The sequence below is a fragment of the Miscanthus floridulus genome, chromosome 12 (assembly GCF_019320115.1).
Source record: "Miscanthus floridulus cultivar M001 chromosome 12, ASM1932011v1, whole genome shotgun sequence".
NCBI classification, from domain to species: Eukaryota; Viridiplantae; Streptophyta; class Magnoliopsida; order Poales; family Poaceae; genus Miscanthus; species Miscanthus floridulus.
In genome coordinates, this window is record NC_089591.1 from 76,126,148 (window position 1) to 76,146,651 (window position 20,504).

The following is a 20,504-nucleotide window of genomic DNA, read 5'->3' on the forward strand; positions in this document are numbered from 1 at the left end:
GCAAGACAATTGGCAAAGATCAAGCAAGACGATTCAATGAGGTTGGCCCTTTAATTTTAGTGTTTCCAGCATGCAGACCTGAAATTAAAAAAGTGGTTGCTCCTTGAGAACATCAGTGGTGCCAAATAAAAGATGTGTAGGTTATACATGGTGAGATTGGTGAATCTTCTGCAATTTCCTGAACGAATATTCCCACCATTAGTATATAGGCCCCGTTTGGCTGGCAGAATTTTGGCTGAAGCTGGCTGAAAAATACTGTTCTGGCTGAATTGTTGTGAGAGAAAAATACTGTTCCAGCTGAAAAAAGAAGCCGAACAAGTCAAATATGGGGTAAGCCGAACGGGGCCATTCCCCTACGTTTCTTCGTGCTCCCATTAGCAAATAATATGAAAGTATTGTTGTGTTCATCACAACTTTCAGTTGACTACTCACATTTTGTAAAAAATACGTGCAACATTTATATCTTCTAATAAGTTTATTATGAAAATATATTCAATGATCTATGTAATGATACTAATTATGAATTATAAATATTAATATTCTTTTATATATAATTGGTTGAAGTTAAAAAAAAGTTGACTTCTCGGGAAGCGAGAATAAATTTTATTTTGGGACAGATGGAGTATATGAAAGCAGTGTTGGAAATATTTTAACAATCAAGTTCGTCTCTAGTTTGATTGGTAAGCTTAGACATCATAATGGCATCAAAAATTTCGACTCTCATGGACATCCTCATGGATTAGTGCAAAGCATTTCAATCCTACAGCATACACAAATGACAACCTTAAAGTTATGATATTTTTAAAGGATGGACAATAAAGACCATCTTAAACGTTCTGGTGTTAGAGTATATACGTGCAGGCACATAGGCATGGTGGTGCAAGTGAGCAGCCAGCAGGAGTTGAGAGTTAGGAGGTGTTTGGATCCCAGGACTAAACTTTAGTCCCTTTTACATTGAATTTTTAGATATCAACTAGGAGGACTAAACATGAGCTAATTATAAAATTAATTACATAAGTTGTGGTTAATTCGCTTGCCAGCGCCGTGTACAGAATGGTATGGAGATGTGGTGGAACTTATTCGTGGATTTGTTGGCGAACGAAAGAAATGGATATCAAAAATATCTTCTGCCGATATAAAAAATGATCTTAGCTGCACCACCGAAAGATCTACACAGTAGAGTTTGTGAGCCTGCGACGCCACGCTCTCTGTGACTATGTAAATTTCACGAACTGAGCCTTTTGGATTAAATGTCACTTTAACGTCGGTCATATACTTTTACAGTATTGTTATCTTATCGTGCGATCCGTGTGTTTTTAGTACAAAAGTTTAGCTGTGCCGTAGCAACACGCGGGCACGAACCTATTTGCATATATACTCGAACCTGTATGTACATGATTATATGAAGATGCAGCGGAACTTATTATGGATTTATTGGCACATGAAAAAAATGTATATCGTAGAATTCTTTTTGCCGATATAAAATATTATCTTAGCCGTATCACGAAAAAGTCTATACAGCAGAGTTTGTGAGCCTGCGACGTCGCGCTCTCCGTGACTGTGTTAATTTCACGAACTTTGCTTTTTAAATTAAATGTCACTTTGACGTCGATATTTAATTTAACAGTATTGTTATCTTATCGTGCGATTCGTGTGTTTTTAGTACAAAAAAATTAGTTGTATCATAGCAATGTACAGGCACGCTACCTAGTGAAAAAAAAGACACGATATCACTAGTTAGCGTGAAGATAGATTATTTTTCTCTCTATATATATATACATACAATCCTCATATGAAATACATACTAGAAGTACTATATGGGGAACCCTTCAGATTGAAAATCCCTGAGGGTCCGTTCGGTTACGACGTTCCCGGTCCTTCCTGATCGGGAATGGTTCCGGACATGTAGAAAATAACAAAGAAAAGCGAGGCAAGGAATCGATTCCGTATAACCGAACGAGGCCTAAGGCTAGTTATTTGTATTTTTTCCCTATGTTGCTTCCTTATTATCTCTATGTTGCGCTGTCATCTATCCTACTATGTTTGCTATTACTATCGTGTACGCGTTGCGTGACGTACATGGAAGCAGTTCCATTCGTTCATCAGTTGATTTTTTTTATAAGTCGACGGGAGGGGAGAGGATCCCCCACCTGGAATTTTATTGATTGATTGGCCCCAAAGGCCTAATGTTTGAAAAACATAGTTTCAAGAGCTACATTTATGTTTTACATTGCGTTAACTAAAATGGAGCACCAAGCATCCGCAATCTCTCTGTCTTTCTTTGGCAATCGAGCCTTCCACAAGCAGGCTTCCGATCTGCGAGCTGCTAATGCCCCGTTGAGTGCAGTTCGATCATTCCTGAAGACAGTGTTGTTTCTTCTTTTCCAAATGTGCCAACAGCATAGGAGTAGGAACGTTCCGAAGTGTTTGCCTGGGACATGGTTGGGCGGAGCAATTTCCTGCAGCTTCTGCACCGTCCAGTTGACGCCGGTTTGAATGTGGACAGCGTCCCAAAACTTCCTTGCAGCTATACAGCCAAAGATCACATGAGCTGGCGTCTCTTCCCTTGCATTGCAGACATCGCACAAGGTGTTGTCCACGATCCCCTTCTTGATCAGATTGGTCTTGCACTGGATTCTCCCCTGCGACAACAACCATGCGAAGAATTTCACTCTTGGCGGCGCCCTGTTATTCCACACAAATTTCGCCCAAGGGTCCAGGCTGGCAGTGGCTGTTTTCAGTGTCTTGTAAAGCATAGAGGTGTCAAGGTCCCCATTGCCTTTTTAGCAGTGGGCTCTGCCGTCGATCTTTGGAGTCGCCTAGGTGTTGTTGCTCCAAGATATGTGATGCCTGAGAGAGTTGAAGCAAAGCTGCCGGCGATCGACGTTGTACTAGACTGCTCTGGAGGGCACCTTCACTAGCTTGCTTGACCGTCATCTCCTGTAGTTGATAATGCAGAGAACACGGTGGACAACGACGACATGAGACATATATCTATTAATCTACATGATGATCGACATAGTATATATATTCTAGAGCTTTCTACGTACTCTTAAGCGTGCGGCCACTGAGTCAAACCCTGAATCTCTTTCCCTCACCTCCCTTACTTTGTGTAACTTGTTGTAATCTTTCTACTCTTTTTAATAAATTTCAGTAGGGGAGCCCCCCCTCCTGTTTTACTCAAAAAAAAAAAACCTCCCTGGGGTCCACGAAGATGGAGCGAGCAGGGGCCGACTTGGCCCAGTCCCAGGCGTTCGCGTGGCCGCCGCCGAGCCGCTTCACGAACCACAGGTCCTCGGTGCACGTACGACAGGCGACGCCAGTGCGGGATGCGCCTGCCGAGGCGGTACATACATGGCCTCCACCTGCACTGCCACGGCTGCCGCGCGCACGATCGACGCGAACACCGCCTCCCCCGGCCAGCGCGGCGTCGCGTCCCGTCCCAGCGAGGCCGTACACGAACCACCCCGCGAACGGGCGGAACAAGTCGGGCACTGGCCGGCACGCGCAGCCACTTGTCCACGCGGTCCAGCGCGTGGGTGGCGGCCGCGCCGCGGGCGCAGGAGCGACGCGCCGCGCACCTCGAGGCGGACACACGCCGCCGCGGTCCCACGCGCTCGCCACGGCCCAGGACGCGGGCGGGGACGCCAGGAAGCGGTCGACGTCACCTGCCCCACTCGAAGCCTCCGCCGCCGCCGACGATAGCCAGGAACGTGCCGCGGGAGAGCGTGTTGTCCAGGACGTGGCCGATGTCCGCGGGGAAGAACTCGACGTGTGCGAACTTGCTGCGGTAGGCATCGCGGGCGCCGAGGCGAACGTCCGAACGACCGTGGCGCGGCGCGGCGACTTGAGCCGGTGCGAGTGCACTGGGTGCACGAGAAGGGACAGCGTCCGGAACTCGGTGTAGCCGCAGCGGCCGGTGAAGAGACGCAGCGACGCCTCGTTGGACTTGTCAGTGGCCATGTACGCGTACTCGGCGCTCATGAGCTCGAACCACTGCTCCAGCTGACGCACCAGCTGCAGCGCGATGCCCATCCGCCTGCTTGCATGCATCAGTTTAGTTTCTTGACTTGACGACAACACAGCAGCATGGATCATCAGTCAAATGGATGCAACAAAGTGGACAATTGTCGCTGGAGATCGTAGATGTCAGGAGTACCTATAGGGACAGTGGAACTTTACTTGTGGGAGCAGATCGGCTCGGACGTCTCAGCTACCTGTTCATGCAAGTCGGGATCAATGTTCATGCAAGTCGGGATCAAACTAGTTTGCGACTTGAAAAAGCAGCCTAAGCAGATCGCGTAACCGTGCATTGACGCGTACGTATACGGGAGGATCAGATCGAGGTCGGAGCACACGTACGTACGTGCCAGCATGAGGTAGTGCAGGCGAGTAGCGGATGCGCGCGATGGGGTCGCCGATCAGCTGGTCGGCGTGCAGCGACATCTCGCCGGCCGGGCCGACGTCTCACTCCCGGTCACAACGGCCTCCGTCCCGTCGCGCGGTCGCGGTCCGTCTCGGGATTGTACTCCCGGATCGCCACCCCACGTCCCTCTTCGTCTCGTACTCCGTATACAATATATCCAACCAACTCCACTGTTTGTATGTACTCCTAGCGCAACTTGCACTCCCTGCTCAGTGATCACCACGAGTCCATCCATCGGCAACCGGGCACATGTAGCACTTACATGAGGGCGTTATCTATTTTTCCTAGATGCTCAGTGATCACCACGACTCCATCCATCGGCAACTAAGCAAGTGCACTCGCTGCTCAGTGATCACCACGAGTCCATCCATCAGCAACCGAGCACATGAAGCACTTACATGAGGGCTCCCATCTCAGAGATAACGGCCTTGTCTGTTTTTCCTACTCTTCCATCTCAGAGATAACGGCCTTATCTGTTTTTCCTACTCTCCTAGAGATAACTAACCGATCCGATTACTCTCGCATCTCAGAGATAACTACTCTCCCTTCTCAGAGATAACTAACCGATCCAATTTGGCCTTATCTGTTTTTCCTACTCTCCCATCTTAGAGATAACTAACCGATCCAATTTCTGCTTGATTGTTTATGGTTGATCGAGTATTATCCGTCCTCTCTGATCCTCAAGAATTATTGGAACCTGCAAGAATTGCATCTCCCTAACCCTACCGCTATCGGGGCCATGGTAGGGCGTCGCCCTCCTCCACTCGCCATCTGCCAAGAACGGCTCTACTACCATGAGCGTGCAGATGGGAACGCCGATTGCGGTCATGGCAGGCAGTGACAACCTGGCCCTCGGCTCACGCTCCTCCATGGTGGAGCAAGAGGAGTGATGTCCGTCCCACTAGTACAGAACATTAGTATTGACGGTTCTAAACCTATTGTTACTGGCGCCATGTTCCACCACTAGTGCTAAAGGCTAGTGAAAATCACGAACTTCACATACGTCTTCTAGAGAACCGCCACTACAAATAATTTACACCGGCTGTTTTCTTAAGAAAACCGTCACTACAAAATGAAATTGAAAATCGGGCTAAAGAATTTATCTAAGGAGGCTCGCGCACAAGGCAGCCCCACACACGGGTCTAAATATTTTCATCCATTTTCGCAAGAAATCCATGCTTATGCGACCCCAAGAATCGAACTCAGCACATCAAACCTCGCGCGTTACACCCCTTACCACTACACCCCCCAAAGCCACTTGTAACTAACAGTAGAAATATACCCTTAGTATTCACTACCGTAGATTTAAAAATTGAGATTTCAAGCCCTAAACAGGATTCAAATGAAAAAAAGTTTCAACTACAAACTTTTTGATCTCATCGAGATCTACAACTTTGCTTTTGATCGTTTTTCCATCAGAGGCCATTTGAGAAATTCAAAAAATACAAATTTTAAAATCATTAATCTTAAAGCATAATTTCTGCGCCCTAAATGATTTTAAATGAAAAGGTTGTCAACTAAAAAGTTATAGATCTTTTTGAATCCTACAACGTTTGTTCAGACTATTTCTCCATCCGAGATCATTTGAAAAACTCAAAAAAATAATTTTAAATTATTTATAGTGGCGCTAGGTTATGAAAACTGCCACTATAAATACATTTATACTTGCTGCTTTCTTAAGGCTACTGCAAGTAGAAATCATGTATTTTTACTTGCGGTAAACTTAAGAAAATAGCCGATAAAAATAAATTTATACTGATGGTTCATGTTCTGGACCCTACAATTTTATTTCTAGTGGCGTCAATACATTACGAACCGCCACTAAAAAAATAGCCACCACCAAGAGAAATCGTCGCTGTACTAGTGTCTTCTAATCCTCAAGAATTATTACTACCTGAAACCGGCAAGAATTGCATCTTACTAACCTTACCGCTATGGACGCCACGGTAGGGCGTCGCCCTCCTACGCTCGCCATCTGCCAAGAACGACTCTACTGGCCATGAGCGCACAGATGGGAACGCGATTATGGTTGTGGCAGGCGGTGACAACCTAGGCCCTCGTCTCGCGCTCTTCCATGGTGGAGCAAGAGGTAGGTAGGAGAGGATGGGGAGCATGAAACCAAGATCCAAGCGTCCGTTTTCTGCAGGGATGGGGGCGCCCGGTCTCGTGTTTGGTTAGGGCAGCCTGTATCCATTTATAGCGGCATCTGATACGGCCCTATACAACTTCGATACCACTCTAGAACCAGCATTATCTTTTTTTTTCTTCTCATTCACTCAATCGGCCTGCGCGGCTCGGTGTCCGCTACTGCCGTTTCTTCTCTGCTCATCCGCACCTCTCAGTGAGCACTGAGTCATAGCGATTCGTCGTAAAAAAAAAAGCGAGCCGCCGGGGGTGATGTCCCCACCGGTTTTTCATTAAGAAGAAGAACTTCTCACGTAGCTCGTGAAAAAACCCTGAATCCCGGTCCCACCCATATACAACGGCATCGTATTCCCGTGAGACGGGACGACCACAGACCTGTACTTTGGCATGGGATAGATGAGAGAATTTTATTACCCTCCAGCCTAAAATTCGTCCCCGTGTGGGGATCGAACTCAAGACCTGAGGGTGCCACCGGAACACCCTACCTAGTTCGGCTAGAGGACCTTTGGCTAGCGATTCCTCGTAGGCTCTGGTGTCCGCCGCCGCGGTTCGTCATGGGCTCCGATGTCATCCACCGCCACTTCTCCTCTACTTGTCCAGCATCCCTGCGCCGCCGCTCGTCAGTCCACGTCGGCATGTTGATGCTCCCTTCCTCTTTTGGTGTCTGATTACATAAGCTAACCAAAAAAATTCCGTTATTCCTTAAACTGCAACATATCACAGCGCTATCTGATTACATTGGACTTTGCCATGCATATTCATAATTCAGGCATCATCACTTTGAAGTGTGCTGTCATAATTATTCAGAACATGAGCTTTATGCAGAGACGCAACCGTACGTATCTATAAGATCTAGTACTCATTATCTATACCTCGAAAATTTCCGTGACCAATGCTTGAACACTTGTACACATGCACACCAACAACCAAAATTAAACCGAAGACCTCGTTAGTTACCAAATTAAAACCCTTGGGTTGGGTGCTGCAGCTTATAACGTCTCAAACATCACAGATAACTACTTTGAATGGTCTTATTTGAAGTTCACATCAGATTCAGACTATGCTTTCTACTGAATGAAAAGGCAGAGCACCTGCCAGTTCTGTTTCAAAAAAAGAAGTTCACATCAGAGAAGCCTGCATAAATTACACATCAGACTTCGGAGCCACACGCACAGGCACATTTTTTACTGTACCAAGTTTGAAGGCGTGCAACGTAGACGGCCGTAGATCTGTCATCTCTGACGGTCAAAATGTTTTTATGCAGGCGCAGCGCATGATGACGCCCTGAACTAAGCTAGATGCATGAGGTAGAAAACCCATGCGCGAGTCCTAGTGGTGTGCGCCTCCATGACCACCGCTCCCTTCTCTCGCGTGGTCCGGTGGCCGCGGCGTCCTCACCGCCACCGCGCACACGCGGGTGATCACCTTCCTGCATGTAGAAACCCTGCGGCGGCGGCTGCATGCATATTCACTTGAGCTAGTCAATGAACATCGATCGGTTACCGATCGGCAAACGAACTGATCAGCGTGCAAATCAAGCGGCGATCGATCCACTTACGTTAGCCTTCGCCCTCTCGCCGGCGTCGCCGCCCGCCTCTTCTTCTTGGGACGACCTCGCCGCCGCCAAACATTCGCCCACCGCTGTAGCCGTGGCGGCTTCAGTTGCAGCAATGGCAGACGGCGGAGGCTTCTGGTCGCCGCAGCAGCCGAGCAGGCCCAGGCAGCCGGCGCAGGCGCGGAGCAGCGACCACGGGTGCGCGAAGGGTGGCGGCGCCGAGGCTTCTTCAGAGCCCACCACGTCGTCCTCGACCAGACCCGTCGATTCGTCGGCTTTATACCCGTCCTCCTTGCGCTGGTCCATGGATTCCTCGGACGTGTCCTCGCCCTCCGCCGCCGCAGTCTCTTCGCGCTGGTCCGCCGCCGAAGCAGATTCTTGGGAGTTGGTCTCCTCCTTCTCCCCGTGCTGATCCATCGCCTTTGTTGCTGTTGCGGTGTGGCCGCTCTAGACGCCGGGATCGGAGCTTCTGGACGTTGGGAATTTTGTTGAGATTTATGTACGAATCGGTTCTCTACGAGCTATTCTTAGGGATAGAGATGAACCTTTTTAAAATTTTGTAAATAAAATAAACAAAATCTGCTAACAGTACATGCGGATCGATCAGACGATGCACGCAAAATCTTTACAGAACCGGAAGGCGGTATTTGTTTCTTATCTTACCATATGAATTCTGCAACCAAAAGCTGGCCAGTCAGCGTGCCATGTCGCGTGCTTTTTTCGACAATTCGATCGGGCGCGCGCACAACCTAGATCGGGCGAACCGCGGTCTTTTTTAAAAACAAAACCTCGAGCTTTTGTCGAATCAACCCGCAGTCCATGCCTCATCTCAAGGTTTTTTCAAAAAAAACCCTCGAACTTTACCGAAATCAACCATCAATCCAGGCCTTTACAGGAGCCATCACGAAGCTTCGTGGGCGACGCTCGTCCCCTCTCCCCTGCGCCTCCTCCGCCGGACCGCCGCCCCCACCCCTGCTCTCCACTCCACCCTTCGCTTGCAGGGTCACTAGAGCGGGCTTGAATCGCGGTCGCCGATGAGCTGGCGCGACGCACTGGCACGACGGTGAGCTGGCCCCTCACGACAGGCGGCGAGGCGGGGATCTGGCGGTGGCTTCCAGCCTGTCCGCGGGTCACCGGCAAGCGGCACACCCGTCCCACCATCCTCGACACTTGCCGCTCCGCCGCCGCCGGGGCCCTGCGCAGCAGCACCCGTACGAGCCCAGTCGGCGCCGACGCCTCAAATCCTCCATCGTCGCCCGACCATCACGTCCCCCACGCCAGTGCCCGTGGATGTGGCGGCCGGCCAGCCCTGCTGGCGGATGTGTGCGTCGATGCAGCGGCTTGCCTTCCTCGCAGCTGCCTGCGCGGATCCAGCGTGGAGAGGCAGCGATGGTGGCGTCGCCGCACCTTCTCCACGCGTCTTGCCTCCTGTCCCTTGCCCCGCACCAGATGCTCGGATGAGAAATAGCGTCCATGCGAGATGACAAACTACTGAAGGCACCCACATCCTGACGCTCCACACAGACATACGTGCTCCATCGATCTCCTCCGTGCCACGTTGCCGACCTTCCTCTGTATGGAGGCCATCGAAATGTGGTGAGTTGATCCATCAAATCGTTAGGCTCCCCTCCCCCCCCCCCCCCCCCCCCCACCCACCCACCCACCAATCCTCTCATATTTGTTGGATTACGCCGGTGCACGACCTTCATCAGGGAAAGGAGAAATTTTGGGAAGAATAAGAAGAAGAAGGTTGATGTGTTTGTGCAAAAATCAGAGGCAGGAATGCAGGTGTTGTGTATTATACTTGCTCTGATTTAGGAGAGTTAGAGGAGGTGATGCCTTGCGAAATCAGGAGCAGGTGCTTCAAATTGAAGGAGGATGCAAATGTTTTGCGTTGCTTGAAGATGAAGGGGCTAGTTCCTGTTGACGCTGTGCTTGCTGGGAAAGAACAGCAATCCAACAAGGTGTCCATGGTGTGCTGCTACCTCTAGGTAATGCTCCATGCTAATCTACAGCTACACACACGCCAACATTTGAAATATCCTTCCATAAGTAAAATTATGCACTTTTCTACTCACTAATTTATATGTTTCATTTCTTTATGTTGTTTGGTCCTGATAGGCTCATAGACATAGCTGTCGAAAAAAAATTCATGCTCTGTATTAGTCTAGGCAAAGGAGCGTGTCATACAATAAATAAATACAAGGAAGAAACGAAGACAATTTGATAGTTTTTTAGACCTAAAGTAACTAATTTGTTAGCCGATATAGCATAATATGATTAATAAGGTTTGATAGTTCATTGTTAGACCAAAAATACAGATTGTTGATATACATGTATTGCCCTTGGTATCTGTCTTCCATCCCTATGCCACTCTTTAAACTGGTTTGAGCCATGTGTATATTCATATTATTACTCTCTGACTCCTAATGTTGCCTAGGCCATGCATGTGACCTTATGGCTGCAATTCTTGCAGTTCAGGGTAAAAATTCTGTTCCTCTCTAATGTTCTGAGGATCATACAACATGCTATATATCCATTACTAAGAACCTTGCTATCCCCTTTCCTTTGTGTGCTGTAATGTAATATAGTCAGAATCTTGCTAGCCCTTCTGCTTCTCAATTGGATTAGCAAATGCAAATAGGATTAAGAAACAAGATGAGATACGCTAGCTAATTTTCACTCGTTATACAAGTATATAGACTTTCTTGCTGCTGAATTTATCATGTTTTTCGTAGGCTAGAAATTGTAAAGTCAAATTATTTTCAAATTACAAATTCAAAGAGTTGTACAAGTATAGACAATCAAATTGTTTTCATGTACTATTAAACAAACTAATAGTTTACTGCATTTTAACATGCTATTACGTCTTCGATTACTATATTTCATCCTTCAAAAAATACCTACACTTCTACATTTTGATTAGTTATACGTTTGTTTCTAGATAGCTTACGGGCCGTGACAGATTTTTTAGTCTAAAATAGTTCCATATCTCTTTAGGTGCGAGCTACTATTGAAGTCAAGGCATCAGACATCATTCACTTGATCACTTCACCTCTCATGGACGACCTACAAGATAAGAAATATATATATGTCCATGCCTGTTTTTTCTGTTATTGAACTCAATATTGTTTAGTTCCAATGATGTTGGAATCAAAGCTTACCATAGCTGTTTGTTGTAGCTATGTATGCATACCTATTTGGTAAGCTTACAATGGCTCCAATTTATATAATGACTATAAATTTTCATTGAGTTATGACATTTGGGAATATGCAGTGATGATTACCATCCATCTGTCTATTTTCTTTTCTGAACTAAGGTATATGGGAATATGCAATGATGATTATCACTCTTTTATGATCTTTCTATTGTACTTTTTTTTGAATTGAGGCATTTGGCACATACAGTGATGAGAACCATTACATCTATATGGTCCCTTCTTCTATTCAGAATGAACTGAGGACATTTGGCATATGCAATAATAACCATTGCAGTCTTGTTGTTACTTTTATATGTAAGTTTGATCCCAAACGATCAAGCAGGAACTGTTGGCCTCTTTGCATCACGATCGGCAATCCACCCTTTCAGTCGGCATTTGGCTCTCGAACGGTGACCTATCAATCGGAGATAATCCCACTACCAATAACTCATATATTATATTTTCCATCTCGATACAGATCTACTGAAAAGATCGAAAACCGGCAAAACTAAACACAAGCACTCTGGGTTTTTTCCCTCAACACGTGATTTTCCCGTTTTTTATCCATCCATCTCCACGCGGTTTTTTCCCTCCACGCATGTTTTTTCTTCCGGTTTTATCCATCCATCTCCACTACTCGACATTATTAAGCATTCAAACTAACCGAAACCCAAGTGCTAACACGAAAGACACACCAAGTCATCAACACTTGGGTCAACAGAAATTGGGATTAATACAATTCTTTTTGGTGTCCTTAACACGCCTAAGTTGACCCTAGCCGACTCTTATCAGGACGTTCTCGACATCTAGAAGTTTCGGTGTACCTTGACAGTCATAATGGCTAGTTCGTGATTTTAAAGTATTTATTTATACCTCCCCTCCCCCTCATTTGAAGGGTTGGATGCAAAGAAAAAGCCTCTCTAGCTCTTCCCATTCTTTTTTTGTGAGAATTCAAGTCAGATCTTATGAGTTGGGTTAAGAGTGTAAGCAAATTGGGAGTTTATGAGCACAATAGCAATCCAAATACTTGAGCACTTATGGGCTTCGTCAAGCAATTCATGAAGCATTTGTTACTCTTGGAGGTGAAACTACCAATGCCTAGCATCGCCCCGTGAAGTCCCGTGCTTGTGGTGGGCCACCAATTTTTTTTTGAAGTCCCCGATTTCATCTTTGTGAGGGAAGAGATCAACGTAGTGGATCAAGGAAAGTGGTTGAAAGAGACTCAGGTAAAATCCTTGGGTCGCTTGGAGCTTCTTCAACGGAGACGTAGGTCCTTCTTAGAAGGAGACGAACTCCGGAAAGCAAATCCAGTGTGTCTAGTGACCGGATCTAGGATGAAAGTTCAGGGGAAGCTAAAAGTTCATCTTCAATCTCCGGACCCTCTCTTCAAAACAACAATGGCAAAAATTCTTGGAGAGGCTCTAGATCCACCCCTGCTTGTGTCTCCAGTTTGGTTTGGTTACTTTTGAGTTCTTGCTTTTAATTTGTGTTTCCCGCATGATCTATTTGGTTGTGCGTATTTGTAAGTGTAGGTGGTTCGTGAACTTGCTTGTGTATATCTCTAAGCTTGTTTGAGCTATAACTCTGTAGGTGCCTAGTTTCATTTCAAAGGCTTGCTAACCTCGAGAACTTCCTAAGATTTCTTGATAACAAATCTGAGGAATATCATAAGCCTAAACTATTCTGCTGATTTAAATCGTAAAAGAAATTTTTAGATGCGCTAATCTTTAGGCCACATATGGACCCTTTCACTTTTCAGTTGAGCAATTTTTTAGTTATTAGAGCATCTCCAAGAGACCCTTCATATCCTTCCTAAATGCTAGGAATAGAGATTTTGGTGCAAAACTACCCTCCAACAGCTTCTCCGAATGATTATCCAAATATAGCCATCTTCTATTTCAGATTTTTCGCTAGCCAAAAATAGAAGGCGAGAATGACTTTCTAGAGTACGCATGAGATATAGAAGAACTGTTGGAGAATGAAAAGATATAAAAAGCAATTTTTATATAAATGACTCTCCAAATAATGATTTAGAGAGTGAGATTTAGAAAGGCCCTTGGAGATGCTCTTAAAATAATAGTCTTTAGGAGTAGAGGGGAGAGAAAAGTCACCATAATGCCTACCCAAAGCCTCAATAGTTATCCAAACAATTTATATATTTTTTTGCATATTAAATCAGATAAAGATGAACTTTATATCAAAATAGTAGAGCTCAATAAGATCTACAACATTGCAGTTGATAAGTTTTTTGTAAAAAAATATTTAAATTACCAAAAGTTCTTTTTAAATTCTCAAATTTTGAAATTCAAAACTTAGAATTTCCAAACGACTTCGGACATTGACATGGTCCATACAAAATTGCAGTTGTTGATGCAATCTCTTACTTTGTTGTCGATAAGGCTATGTTTGGAACACGATATTTTTTTATTCCAGCGTTTTCCTACGAAATCAAACTAATTCCTGCATTATTCCATTCAAATTTCTGTGTTCCAAACATGCTCTAAAATTTTTATCTGAAATTATATTTTTTCAGATTTTTTTAATTTTAATTTTTCAGGTTTTTAACTTTACATCGAAGGGCCAAGGGCGTTCTCTAGCAAATTTACCCTTACTGTAGACAAGACTGGCCTGGCACATGGCAATGCACCAGCTACCGTCAGATCCGGATCTCGGCCCCCACACGGCGGCGACGAGATGACCACAAGCCATGGAGTGGTGTCGAGGAGCAGAAGCGAATAACTGAAGTACTAACCACTAACCCAGACCAGCAAATGTTTCCTGATAAAACTGAACAGCTTCCTTGCTCAGAATCACGAGTTTCAAACAATCCAAGCAATATTAAATGCAGACTTCTAGTGTACTGATGGTATGCACTGTAAATCCGTAATTCCATGATCCTCATCTACATACTATCAAATACAGTATAACAACTTTAGCTCAGATGTCTAGCTACAGTTGCCATGAGCCCATGTAAAATACTATTTGCTCCAATAAATGCATATAAATATACAGTCTTTCTTCTGTGGGGAATTGGGATACATAGCTGTTATTCACGATACGCTGCCATGGCTCTAATTCACGACACAGTTGACGATCTCAGTGAGTAGGGGGAGGGGCTCTGTAAGCGAAAGGATCAAAAAACTTGGAAACAGAGTGAAGAGGATATATATAGATAAAGGGGTAGGAAAATTGTTTCCTGGCCTCAGTTTTGTGTCTTCTCCACCTTGGCCTTGATCTTCTGCTCGATGATTGCCTTCTCCGTGTCAAGGCTGAACATCCGGTTGAGGGCGTGCATGTTCTCGAGCGTCTCGTCGAGGGTGCGGCTGTCACTGCCGTCGCACCTCAGGTGCTGCAGCGGGCCATGGAGTAGCTTATTAACGATGCCGGTGCTCAGCTCCTCGATGGCTCTCCTCATCTTCTTGGTGAGGGTGTCTTCACCAGCCTTCTGCAAGCACTTCTCGAGCTCTGAGGCCCTGATCCTGTCAGCATATGACCTCAGCTTCTTGATGGTGGGGACGGTCTCCAACGAGTCCCTCCATGCCTCGAATCGTTTCAGTTCTTCGGTGATGATTGTCTGCGCCTCCATTGCTTTCCTGAGCCGGTCCTCCTTGTTGGCTTCCACCACCTCTTTCAAGTCATCGACATTGTATACTCGTGCAGCGCCAACTTCAGACACACATGCGCTGACATTTCTGGGGACAGATATGTCGACAAACAGGCGAACACCTCCCATAGTATCAGAAACAGGGGGGAGTGCCTCTGCATGTTCTTTTGTGAACAATGGAGTTTCAGATGCGGTGCTTGTGAACACGACATCAGCTTCAGCAGCAGCTTCATACATCTCTGAGAGAGGTCTGTACACAATTTCGATATCTTTCATCTCCCCACGAATGGCATCCACCCTTTCCACTGAGCGGTTAACCACAACAACCTTCTTGCATCCTTTGGCAATGAGATGTTTGATCACTAATTTTCCCATTTTCCCGGCACCAATCAAAAGCATCCTGGCTGACAGGGCTTCAGACTTTGGAAGCTTCATCAGGGCCAATTCAACTGCCGCTGAACTGACAGAAACAGCACCGGATGATATGTTGGTCTCGCAGCGGACACGCTTTCCAGCAGTGATTGCATCCTTGAACATCCTATCAATGTTCTTTCCCAAGCCTCCACTGTTTTGTCCGCTCCTGACAACTTGTTTAACTTGAGCAAGGATTTGTCCTTCACCGAGAACCAATGAGTCAAGGCCAGCTGACACCTCAAACAGATGGCGTGTAGCATCACTGCTTCGCAAAATGAACAGGTGCTCCCTAAGCTCGGAAGCGGGAATACCACTTTTCTGCAAAATCACAAAAATAAACACATTAGGGAATCTTTCCTAAACTGTGTCTTTGAGCAACCAAAAAGCTGGGGAAAAATACTACTACAGACTGAACAAAGAGGGTTGATCTAACAGCACTCACCTTTGACATCCAGTCCACTACTTCTCTGATACCTCGATTCCATGATAGGGCCACCACATAAATTTCCATTCTATTACAGGTACTAAGAACAGCAGCCTCTTCAATATGGTTCAGACTAGTGAGTTCTTGAATAGCACGGGGCCACAGTTCCTCTGCAACAGCAACTTTTTCACGCATCTCCACTGGTGCAGTGTGTACACTGAGGCCTATCACAGCTATGGTACTCCTTTCCTTCATGTACCCTGGTAGCGAATATAATAGTTAAAACATTGTCAAACGCTGCACAGAGACTATTTGTTTCTGAAAGAAAGAAACTGGATATAATGCACGCCAATATAAGCTTCCTCAATTTAGTTGCTATTGCTATAAAGTTCAATTGGAGAAGTTTATTAAAGAAAATTCTAAGGGGCAATAATAGCATGTTTACACTAGATGACTATGACTGGAACAAGAAAATCCCAAACAAAACCAATGCAAAATGTTTGGCCAATAGCTGATGCCAAAAGCGTATGAACAATCTGCAGTACACGAATATAATTATTTGGCATCTTTGTCAAATTAGATTCCTCCTTCCTAAAAGGACCACAGTTCTGTATGCATACACTATCATTTGGCTTCTTACAAAATGTTATTTTGGTGGATATAGATAAAGATTTAATTTTACACAAACGGACATTTGCGTACAAACAAAAGCTCCACAAGTCTCTGAAACTTATATCTGCACAACCAGTTAAACATTTGAACAAATCCCCCAAATGTAACTTGCCACTCCCTAGCGTCTGCCTGACTCGCTTCAGAAAGAAAACTAATCAATGTTTTAATTGGGAAACCAAGAAGTTCCTCCTCCACATACTAATCTTACTCAGGAACCAATTAGTCTGAACATTTTTAGTGAACAGCAGTAACATGAAAGTTCAAACGCTTGGTTAAGGCAAAATTGCGACGGGGCAATGCGAAGTTCACACCTATTCCTTATTCTTACCCAAACCACCCACAAGCTTTGGCTTGTACCAAACCAAAACTAATCCCAACTGCAGCAGTGACCTCGACGCGACGCCAAAAGATTCCTCAAATCGCGCACCAGAATCCATTTCACCAGACCGGCACAATCCCCGCATCCCAGGGTTATACAGCTTACACGGAGGCAACAACGGCGGCGGATTTGAGAGGCGAGAGGGGCAAGGGACTCACGGTCGGCGGATATCTTGAACTGCTCGAGCGCGGCGACGCTGGCCGCCTTGGCCACGGCCTGCGCCTGGGCCTCCACGCCGACGGCGTCGCACCGCACCACCCCGGAGCGCCGCCTGCCGCCGCCGGCCACCCTCGGGCAGAGGGCCGACGACGACCCCCGCGGCTTGGTGGTGGCGGCAGCGGCGGCGGTGGTCGCTGACGTCGTGCTCGCCATCATCTAGATAGATCAGGGAAGACAGAAGCCGCCTCCTTTCGCTAGAGAACCAAACCAGTGCGACAAGAATCGCAGACAGAAGCCGCCTCCTTGTGCACTTCCCTCTCGCGAGGGTCCTCGGTGAGAGAGGGAGTGAGGTGTGGGATTTCACCGCAGCATTTGCGAAATCGGAGGCCTTGGCAGCTTCCCAAGCTCCTTTTATTTAGCATGCGTACCCATTTTTTAGGCCGCATGTTGGGCTTGGGCGTGGTGTGAGGTGGAGTCCGTGGCATCAGGGGAGGAGATGAGCCGGAGGATGAGAGCGTAGCGGGAGTGTGGTGTCCTCTGGCCTGTGATTGGCTGCGGCCGCAGCGTTCTATCCACAACCCTTATCCCCCTCGTCACTGACACCGGATGCAGCGGCTTCGATTTTGTATGGCATGGCCTGCGACGGCGAGGTGGGGACATGAGCTCCCGTGGCAACCTCACGCGCGGGCGCAGCCTCCTGCGCCTGATGGCGAAGCGTGTCGACGTGGTGGCCACACCGTCGGCGTTTCTTAACCTCACTCTTAATTAAGGTTATCATCCCTAACATGATGTCAGAAATATGTTATCGGTAATTATAAGAACACTGGTAAACTATATATATAAGGTATACGTAAGCGAACAGATAATATACTATTGTAGCATTTCACCTGTGAGTATACCTAGTATCGTTATTTATATTTTATCCACAGGGAGGAGCTATGGGGTTGTGTTGGTATAGAGATATTGATAAATATGTATACTTATGATAAAACCACTCTCATGCTATGGCAGAGATAAGTCAAGTGATAAATAAATGATAAATGTAGGTAATAATGGTATTCCAGAGATAGAAATAGATACTCATAAAATGTAGTAAGGCTAAACAGAAGATTTGTTAAGAGCAAAAGATTTCTAAGTCTACTAAGTCTTTTGTACACCCAAGTATATACATTCTCATCTATAGTATAACTAACTTTGGATCTATGCATAAGGAACATTACTAAGGAAGATTAAGAATAGAGCTTGTCTTCCTTTGCAATTACGTTCTACGTGCTCTACAAACGGGGAGTGGACTACAAAGGACTCAACGGGAGTGTCACGTCCGCGATCTACCACATGACCTAGAGTGTAGAATGCATCTGCAGGCAAACAATATCTAAGCACCATGCTTACATAATATCGACCACTTAACTCACTCGAGTACTGAGCTAAGATCTTTACGAACATATGCATATATTCATCATCAATCATAACTATATCAAGCATACAACTAGAGCAAACTAGGAATATAATAAATAACAACATAATATTAAAGTAGCATAAAGTCATAAATAAAGAGATACAATGGCTATACCAGTCTCCAGACGGCAGATACAGAATCATGAGCTATAGCTCAACTCTACTTGAACCTTGCTAGCTAGCCTATACTAGAAACTTGAGGAATTAGAGCTCTATTCTTTTCTCTCTAGAAACCCTAATTTCTGGTCTGATCTTTACTTATGGCAGTGTGCCTTGGAGGAGGGGGCAGGGGCTGGTTATATAGGCCGGAGCGTCCAACGTGAGCCCTTGGATCAAACTGACTTAAAGGACGACGTAGATGCATCCTAGGAGGCGGTGGGAAACCGACATATGAAGGAGGCTGATAAGTGGGTCCCCCAAGGGTTGGGCGGCCTCCAGGTGGGGCCGCAGTAGTGGCTTGGCTCCCACTTTGGTGTGGAGTCCTCTCGAGTCTTCTGGAACTTTCTGGAGTTGATTTCGCTACGGATAAGCATGATTTTATTTGATGATTTGATCCTCCTTGATGGTTTTCTGAAATAACCCTGCTGAAAACATAGATTCACCAAAACTCGTGGAAATTGTCAGTTAAAACTCCTAAGTCTATATTGGTGATCTCTTTTATGCATTTATACAAGTAAAGTTGACTGTTTATGTTGGATAATAACTACCGTCAACAAACTCCCCCAGGCTTAACCTTTGCTCGTTCCTGAGCAATGCCAAACTTAGCAATGGATCATAAAGTTAGGATTTTTGGAAACATTGATGCAACTCCTTTAAAATACACATGCGTTCAAACAAGAATCCCCCTTTGGATTAAAATTCATCGATCTAGACTTTCAAACTTACCCATATTACCTTCAATCATGGGGTTTTCTAGCTTTCACTTGGATCTTGAGAAATTGAAAGACAGAACAATCAAGTCGAGCACTATGTCTCAAGTTCTTTGTTCAACCATTATTCCAGAGTTTTTGCAAGTTTTCAAAATAAAAACTCAGAGATTCCTTTGTATGACACTCTCAAGTCTCTCATATATGTGGTATTTGTGGATCCTCGCCAAGGCAATGAATGATATTATGCCTTTTCTTCTCCTATAACTAATGCTTATGTAGAGCTCATAGGAGTGGTAATTGCATGAAGAGAGCATACTTGCAATACATATATTGTAAATTCAAACAATAGATTCAAAGAGAGTTAAGTCATACAATCAAATCTAGATGTGCATGTATATGGAATATGGTAGATATATATGGTGGCTAGCCTGATTCTACTATGCTCGTCGAAAACATATCTCTCATTTTAAACTTGAAAACAATTGCAAGAAAACATGGGCTATCTTATTCATCTCTCTTTTTTTCTCTTTTTTCAGACGGGCATCTAAGTACCCATTATTTTAATATTTCGGACACTTATCCATTTTTTCAATACTCTTTCTCTTCTTCTTTCTTCTCTTTTTTCTTTGTTTTTATGAATAACTCTTGCATAGCCCATGCCTCTTTTCTGCAACAAAACTTTTGAGAGATAACAACAAGAACTCAGAGTATTTATTTTATGGAAAACCTATAAAGCATATTTTTGTTGTTTTCTCTCAATGTAGGAGTAAAACATTTTTGGGTGGATCTAGATGAAAGACATATTTTTATGTCTATCCCCAAGTGTAGGAGTAGTGCATATGTAGGTGGTGTGTACGTGATCTTGATTTTAAGAGTATGACAAACCTCTCATAAGGCATCAACAAAGCTTGACGAAACTCAATGCAAAACAAGTAGCATATAAGTGGAAGTTTTCCTAGCCTAGAAAAACATGTTTAGCTCTAGGAGGAATTCAAGCTTTGTCATACAGGATCTCATCATGTGATTTTTTATGTTTTTTAAAAGAAACCTCTAGAATTTAGGTGTCACTTGGAACAAGAAAAATAGCAGCTCCGACCTTCTCATATCATATCCGCCAATTACCTAGACTTAGATCAAGCATATGCTACCCACGAGTTTCAAGTTCAGAGCAAATTCTCATGTTAAATCAATCTCATCCA

The 20,504-nt window shown here is 45.2% G+C and overlaps 1 protein-coding gene and 2 pseudogenes across 1 annotated transcript; all 3 read right to left on the reverse strand.

The window, feature by feature from the left end:
• Window positions 1–704: 704 nt before the first annotated feature.
• LOC136496178 (probable N-acetyltransferase HLS1) lies at window positions 705–4,035 on the reverse strand (annotated as a pseudogene).
• A 3,561-nt stretch (window positions 4,036–7,596) lies between these two features.
• LOC136495197 (uncharacterized) lies at window positions 7,597–8,620 on the reverse strand (annotated as a pseudogene).
• Window positions 8,621–14,295: 5,675 nt separating this feature from the next.
• Window positions 14,296–17,414, reverse strand: LOC136497689 (glutamyl-tRNA reductase, chloroplastic-like). The gene is made up of 3 exons (XM_066493538.1): window positions 16,978–17,414; window positions 15,787–16,028; window positions 14,296–15,662 (listed from the first exon to the last, which is right to left on the reverse strand). Exons 1-3 carry the CDS (start codon window positions 17,192–17,194, stop codon window positions 14,529–14,531), a joined length of 1,593 nt encoding a protein of 530 aa, XP_066349635.1. The 5' UTR covers window positions 17,195–17,414; the 3' UTR covers window positions 14,296–14,528.
• Between the last annotated feature and the right edge of the window lie 3,090 nt (window positions 17,415–20,504).

Bases quoted from the DNA above. Each gene is read 5' to 3' on its own strand.
- LOC136497689 (XM_066493538.1), bottom strand. From the start codon at position 17,194: ATGATGGCGAGCACGACGTCAGCGACCACCGCCGCCGCTGCCGCCACC. The intron at 16,029-16,977 runs GTGAGTCCCTTG...ATTCGCTACCAG, and splicing joins GTTCAAGATATCCGCCGACC to GGTACATGAAGGAAAGGAGT. The intron at 15,663-15,786 runs GTGAGTGCTGTT...GTGATTTTGCAG, and splicing joins TAGTGGACTGGATGTCAAAG to AAAAGTGGTATTCCCGCTTC.